This window comes from Vanessa atalanta, chromosome 27, assembly GCF_905147765.1.
Source record: "Vanessa atalanta chromosome 27, ilVanAtal1.2, whole genome shotgun sequence".
Taxonomy (NCBI): domain Eukaryota; kingdom Metazoa; phylum Arthropoda; class Insecta; order Lepidoptera; family Nymphalidae; genus Vanessa; species Vanessa atalanta.
This window is the reverse complement of record NC_061897.1, coordinates 400,105-408,010: the sequence shown is the minus strand read 5'-3', so window position 1 is coordinate 408,010 and position 7,906 is coordinate 400,105. Positions and strand designations below refer to the sequence as shown.

Sequence of the window (7,906 nt, the reverse complement as noted above, 5' to 3'; positions counted from 1 at the left end):
CTGTGGTCCCTTGAATCCACGGGGGTCTTGGCTGAAGCCCAAAAAGCCATATGGTAGATCCGTGCGTGGTTGAGCATCTAATTCGATAACTATAACAGTGAACGTTGCAGATATTTCGTTTTTGCGTCTGAAACTTCATTAAAGTGGAACATTGAAATATTACTGCGTCGACTCAGTCAAAATTAAATTTATTCTTATGTTAGGATTGGGTTTTTAACAAAATACAACAAGATAACTGAGAAGTTTTAATTAAATTACAATCAGTGGAGCTATTCCGTAAGAAGTAACTCGTAATTCACCCGATTCAAACGATCGTGAAATACCGGAATGTTGTATTCGACATTTTTTATAATAATTTTAACATTAAAGCGATTCGTATAATGGTACCTAATTTACATATCGGAAAAAAGTTATTATATCGTTATTTAAAGGTTTGTTACTTAATCATGTCAAATTGAGAATCTTGATATATAATTCCTGTCCTGAGTTCCTGGGAGAACTTGGTGCATGTCAAATCCTCCCTAATATTTTTTACAGCAATAATAATATTCTATCAACGTTTGTCATGATATTTGACCAGTTTCATAATAATAATAAAATAATTAATTGTTTAATTTTTTTTCGAATGGATAATAAGGGTGGTCCAGCCATTTGTATTGCGGGATGGTCCGGTAACCTTTATCGAAGGATTTTAAAATTGTTTTGTCGTCGTCTGTCAGCTGGAAATCGAATATGTCGATATTTTGCTGAATCCGGCTCTTCGTTAGAGATTTAGCCAACGGCACCACGCCTAGTTCCACCTGCAAAACAAAATATACGTTTCTATTATAAAATTCTGTAGATATTTTTAACTTTGCCAAATCATAAATTCAAATTATTTGTAAAAAGTACAATGGCAAAGAGGCATATTATTCGATACAAGATTATATAGATGATAAAAAGGCGTGGAGATAATACTTGTTGACTTCCAGGCAGAATGTATTATATACATAGGTATATAATTGTATTTAACTAACGTGACTTTGTATTTTTAAATGTTGAAAAAGAGTAACTACTGAGTTTGCTGGTTCTTCTAGATAGAATCTGCATTCCGAACTTGTGGTAGCTTCACTTAATATAGTTTGTTAAATGACGATTCATAAGTGCTTGCAAAAGCCTACTTGAATAAAGTATATTTTGATTTTGATTTGGAATAAAGTTTTATATAAAAAACTCGATACTGTAATTTCTTAAAAGTAAATCTACTGTTAAAAAACTTAGATAAATTAGCAGTTAATTCGAATAAACTTTACATATGAAGTTAGAGGTAATAGCTGAAAAAGTTTCCATAAAAATAGTAGAACTAACTTACCAAATATCTCAATGTTATCTGTGGCACCGTTTTCTTATACTTCTCAGCGATGGTAACCAGCGCCGGATCGTCAACCCTCGGCGGTGGAGAGTCAGGTTTGGCTTTTGAGTAGAATAGCGATCCGAACGGCGTGTATCCCATGACCGCTATATTCTGAGATTTACAGTAGGCGAGTAGCTCTGGTTGTTGAAGATTTAGATTGATCTAGAACAAAGTATTCTACTATTTATTTAAAACACTTTAATGACCAATATCGTAGTTGGGACGAAAGGCGAAAGGTATTCTCTTCTAGTCAACCTTTAGGCTAATCAGAATGAAGGCGCTAAAAATATTAAGATAATCTCTATAAGTGTAAAACAAATTCGCTTAAACTATGAAACGATTTTATTGCGGTATACATCAATAAACGGAATGATTTAAGACGAAAGGTTATATATATATACTACATACATATTATATTAGAGAAAAGTAAAGAGTTTCAATTTACATAGCCAGAAAAATCAAGAATTTTTCTTTTTATGTTTGTACTTTAATGTAAAAATTGTATATGGGCCATTGTTGTAGAGGGTAGCTAATACGTACGTAAACTAAATTAATATTTAGTTAGTGGCTTAATAGACACTTGGTGATAAATGATCACCAGCATAATGGTAGTAATATTCATCATCACTTACAACGCAATATACCTTGGGAACTAAGATGTTATGACCTTTGTAGCTGTAGTAACACTGGCTCATTCGCCCTTAAGACTTAACAACAATACTGAATTTTTGTTTGCCATTAAATTATGTGATAAGAGTTGCCAATTAAAAAGAAATGATTATATAAAACAAACTAACTTGTCATACTTAAAATAAACCATCAAACATATAAAACATACACGAAAGTGAGTGGAAAAACAGTCTTCATTTTAGTAGTCATCTAACATAATAATTTAATAGATACGTTTAAGGGGGCAAATGTTTTAATTTTAAAATATACAACTGTAATTGAAATTAATACGTCTGAGCAGAGGTGTATGCTTTAATTGAATGTCGTTCCCTTGTTTTCAAATCGTTTTCTAGACACACTATCCCAAAGTATGAAATGGAATAACTCTTATTTTGCTAATTAAGGATTAACTTCGATCGTCTTCATGCTTTGGATTAACATGACTAGATTAAGTCAATACGCTCATAGTTTAATGACGTACCTCAACTTGCAGCGCAGCAGGTTTCTCCAGCCCATTCTCCAGGATCCTCTCAATCATCTTCTCGTTGAAATTGGAAAGTCCTATGGACTTGGTGAGGCCGAGTTTCTTCGCCTCTATCATCCCTCGCCAAGTTTCAAGATAGTCCGTTTGGTCGTACGTGAAATTCGCCTGATTAATTGTAAATTTTACTTTATTTGTATTTTATTTATTTTTCTTTGAAAAAATGAGTTTCTACCTTAAAATAAGCCACTAAAATACCTCAATGTTAGGTAAAGTTCTCCTGATCTTTATACACCATGTGAAAATAGATATTAATGTAGGTAGAATTTAACATTCAACAGCAGTTTTATTGCTTATCCGGATTTAGGTCCTTCGGTCAAAATCCACTAATTCGACCCACTATACCGTGTCGGCTCATTATGTAGCTTATTATATGACGTTATTAAACTGTACTTAGACTAATATCCACTCTGCACTTACAAACTGTCCAACAGGCCAATGGATGAGGTAAAGATCAACATAATCCAGCTGTAAGTGATGAAGTGATTCTCGGAGAGCTGGTATCACCGCATCTCGGGCGTGGAAGCTGTTCCATAACTGTGAAGTTAAAGAATTAGGAGTCATGATTTATGAACAATTTTTCATTGAGTTATTTGAATCGAAACCCTATTTTTTTTTAAGTATACTAGCTATGCTAATTAAATAAGGAATTACAAATATTCTTAGTTAGCTTTTCACCACCTTTTAAGCTTATCACTTCTATTAGGAGAGTCCCCACTCGAAAATAGACCAAGGGGTCTAATTCTATGCCGTGACATTAACCATCATTTACTTATGTCACCGTAGACTTTAATACATCAGATCAAAATTATAAATATTGCGGAAGAACGCAGAATTTTCCAATTAAAGCGAAGACGGCTTGTTAATCTATCAGTCAAAAAATTTTCATATACCACTACTAACATCACCAATGCAATGCCAACCTTGGGATATCTCATAGGATCTCTTGGGATATCTCTCACCTTAGATCCCAGATGCAGGCACCTAGAATCATTAAGTGGTGTTGTGCCTGCAATTAAATTGGCTTACTCATCTCCTGAGCCTTGAAATATCAATATCATTTTTGGCGGTAGAATAATGTGGATTAAGAGTTGCAGAAAAATCGCGGTATGGCAAAGAAGAATTGACTACTCGCCACCAGGTATCCTCTTAGTTTTCGTTATAAGTTCGTTGAATACTGTTCAAAGACTTACTTTGGTAGTAACAAAAACTTTCTCCCTTGGCACTCCTTTCAGCCCCTTCCCAACTTGGTCCTCCACTTTATATATCCAAGCGGTATCGATGTGGTTGTACCCGGCGTCCAGTGCCCAACGCACAGCTTGTTCTACCTCATCGGGAGTTGACTGGAAATTGCATTTAAAATAAAGTATGAAATCAGGTACACTAACCGTAAATCTATTTATGGATTTAATTTTAAAGAACTGAATATTATTCGTTAATAAATATAAATAAATAAATATTGGATAACATCACATACATTACTCTGATCCCAATGTAAGTAGCTAAAGCACTCGTGTTATGGAAAATCAGAAGTAACGACTGTACCACAAACATCCAGATCCAAGACAACATAGAAAACTAATGAACTTTTTCTACATCGACTTGGCCGGGAATCGAACCCGGGACCTCGGAGTGGCGTACCCATGAAAACCGGTGTACATACTACTCGACCACGGAGGTCGTCAAATTCGTTGTCCTTATCCAAGACTTCTCGTTAAAGAGGAGAGGCTTTTTTTCAACAGTGGCACTTTCACGACATTATACATTTCACCATAACTTTTAAATACCCTTTTTTATAAATTTATCTTTAGAATACTTACATCAACAAGTGCATATATACATGCATATATAATTTTTAGTTTGTTTTTTGCAAATGGCAGCTGTGTTCCTTAATTTGTGACATTATCATAATTAGTCATTTTGGAATATATTTTATTGATTTTGTCATATCCCACCTTTGTTGAGTTTCCGAGCCACGTGCCAAGAGCTATAACTGGCATTTCGTTGCCATCGTTCAACTTCAATTTCGGTATTTGAGACGCTGCATTCTGAAAGAGATTAAACCTGATTAAGCCTGTTCCTGCAGGCTGAGTTACAACTATCGTCAGTAATGACGCATTGTCGTTCAATGAGACGAGGGCAAGGTAAAAGAGCGACCACATACTTTTGCTTCATATCTCCTGCGTTATTACCTACGCCATTCCAATTCAGAGCAACCGAGCCCCAAGTCGGAGGACATCATCATCATTGTTTATATTAATATATTTCAATTTGTTCTGACAAATGACAGCGTACTTGAATTGTTTATAGAAGCACTGGCTGTTAAGCGTTCTTGCACTGGCCCAATAAGCTCTAAACTCATGTTTAATAGTCTCCTCTCTCGATAATTGGGCTATCAAATGTAAAAAAACAATCAAATCCGATTAGTAGTTTCAGAGATTATCGCATTCAAAGATAAAACAAAACAAATTCAGCTAAATATATTAGAACAGATTCATACTAAGTTTACTTAAGTAGAATTTTTTTTCCTCTGTATTATGAAGTCTTAACCTTTTGCCTGATCTTAGAATCGATAATGTTAATGAACCCATCGATCGAAAATCAATTTGTTAATTTATATTTTGTGATCAATATTGTAGATAAAAAATATAATAGGTAAGATAATAATGAACACGAATACACCGTTGACTATTCTCTTAGATTATCAACGACTGTACATGGATATACATCTACGCAGGATTATGTTTGATTTAAGTGTGTGCGTAACCGCAGATGAATCTCTGTTCTGACTCTCATAATCTAAAGCAATCTCAGTTCAGATGCAGGAGCAACATCTTACTTTTTTATGTGAACACTTCAACAAAAACAAAGCAAATCAAATCAATATTTATTCAAGTAAACTTCACAATAAAGCGTTTTTCAATCGTCGATATTGAAAGTTCCGTTTCGGAAAGCAGCCTCCAGCGAGAAGAAATGCCAAGAAACTCGCATAGTTGTTCTTTTCAAATAAACAGATTTACAATGTTTTTTTTTTTTTTACAATAATTACTGTCCTGTCGTGGAACCCAAGCCAATATCCAGGCGTTTTTTTTTTTAAAGTATTCTTTTAATGAATTAATTTGGTCTTAATAAACTTATTAAATCATAAACATCGCTGTTGACGAATTTGTTAATAGAAAAAGTTAATAATTTTTTTTTTAATTAAAAAGATATGAAATTTCTAGGACCTGGGGTTTGTCAATAACAATATCTAATCGGTGCCCTTAAACTAACCCACTAGACCAACTAGGCAGACAATATGTAAACCAAATTGGGTCTGTGTAATGTTATGAAATCAATGATAAACATTTTCATTGTTAGTTCAAGTTAAGGTAATAAAATGCTTTATCAGTCGATCGTTTGTAAACTACATTTGACGTTTTGCAATTGGTTAAAACTTAAACATAAACTGTAATCTTTATATATTTGTATATGAAAACATGATTTTTTCAAGCGGGCAATACTGATACTTCTTTGAAACTTGCTGATGCTGGTATAAGTTTCGTTTGTTTTATTTATTTTATTTGAATGGCACATCAACAGTACATACATTAAACACTTAACACTAAACATTTAAAACTGATACTTATCTGATGTATGTACGAATTACAGACGTACACAGCACTGCTGAAGATTACTGTCTTTTTTTGTGTTTTGAGATTACAAAAATATTACAAAAAAAATAAAATAAAGATAACAAAAGAATTTTCAATTATAAAAATATTACGAAAAAAATACAGATAACAAAAGAAGAAAGAATATCACATAATATAAACTACCAAAGCTAAACTTTATTGACAGAACTTGACAAAACATCACAAATTTTTCGCTTAAACTTCGGCAAGGAATCGGAAAAAACATCAATATTTTGCGTTAATGCACACAAATCGTTATACAGGCCACATATTCTATTTATCGGGGAATATTTAGCAACATTTGTGCGTGATTTCGCTATGTAAAACAATTTATTGTTAGGTTTTCTAGTTTAGTAGTTTGTATTAGTTTAGTAGATTTTTTCAGTTAGACGTCACAAAAATGTACGTCTTCTTTATCTGATAATTTGTACATCTTATATTGTAAAACAATTTGTATACATGATATAGGTAACACTGTTAATTAATCGATTAGGAATTTTATGTAAGCGAGTTCCGATCGATAACGTCCTTCGTAACATAACATTTAAAAGAAACGCGGATCGAAACGGCGTAAGTCCATACATCGATTTTTAACATTTCACGAGTGAATTACGAAGTTAATTATAAATTAGATCTGTTGGTTTGGAGTAAGTATTCGTTTATTATCATGCAGGTATAAGATATTGTATTGAATTGTAAACACAAGTCTCAAGGTATTTGTCGCCTTGTCGGTTCTTGGTAATAGAATCTACATTAAGAACCGGTTGACAATCCACAAGCTCTTTGGAGAGCCTTTGTGTGAGCGTACTTGTTTCAATAATCTATAAAATAAATAAATAATAATAAACGAATATCGATAATTGTGATTAGTATTTGAGAAAGGAAAGCGTTCAAAAATATTCTAAAAAAAAAAGTTTTAATACAAAAAAATTGTACTAAATAATATATATAATATGTATGTATGTTTGTGTACTTACAGTATTATGTGCGATAAAAAGCACAAATAACAATTTATACAACATTCTGCGTGTGAGTCGCGCGTCTACTGTTTTATCGAGAACGTAAGATCTTTGACCTGTCAAAGATATACTGGTTAAGTTGCAGCTTGTACTAGACAACCGTTTTGAGATATTAGGGTTCCGCGGCATATTGAAAATATAGTAGTTAAGGCGATATTTTGAAAACTCATCTGAATCTTGTATCCTACGAAAGTTTGTGACGTTGTAAGTATGTTTGTAGTCTTTCACACAAAAACTACTGAATTGGTTTTAATAAAACTTTACAATAATATAGATTATATATCAGAATAACACATAGGCTCTAATATGAAATAAGACATATTAGCATGGCTATGGTATATAGACATAGGGTAGGCTGTGTCTTTTCATGATTATTGTATGAGTACCACTGTATAAATAATAATATATAATCCTCGACGCTTAAACAGCTGAACCGATTTGGATGAAATTTGGTATCGAGATAGTTTAAGTCCCGGGAAAAGATAATTTTATCAAATAAATCATCACATCAAAAAGGTAAAAAGGTGTTGCAATTTACCATAGAAGTGTGGTTATTGATGGATCTTTGATCGAAGTCGCGGACAAAAGCTAGGAATTAATTAAATAATAA

At 33.0% G+C, this 7,906-nt stretch overlaps 1 protein-coding gene across 1 annotated transcript; it reads right to left on the bottom strand.

Moving 5' to 3' along the window:
- Nucleotides 1-232: 232 nt before the first annotated feature.
- On the bottom strand, nt 233-7,346 carry LOC125074171 (aldo-keto reductase AKR2E4-like). Its single transcript, XM_047685415.1, has 7 exons — nt 7,255-7,346; nt 4,559-4,651; nt 3,797-3,946; nt 3,024-3,140; nt 2,544-2,711; nt 1,352-1,555; nt 233-800 (listed from the first exon to the last, which is right to left on the bottom strand). Exons 1-7 carry the CDS (start codon nt 7,297-7,299, stop codon nt 603-605), a joined length of 975 nt encoding a protein of 324 aa, XP_047541371.1. The 5' UTR covers nt 7,300-7,346; the 3' UTR covers nt 233-602.
- Nucleotides 7,347-7,906: the final 560 nt, after the last annotated feature.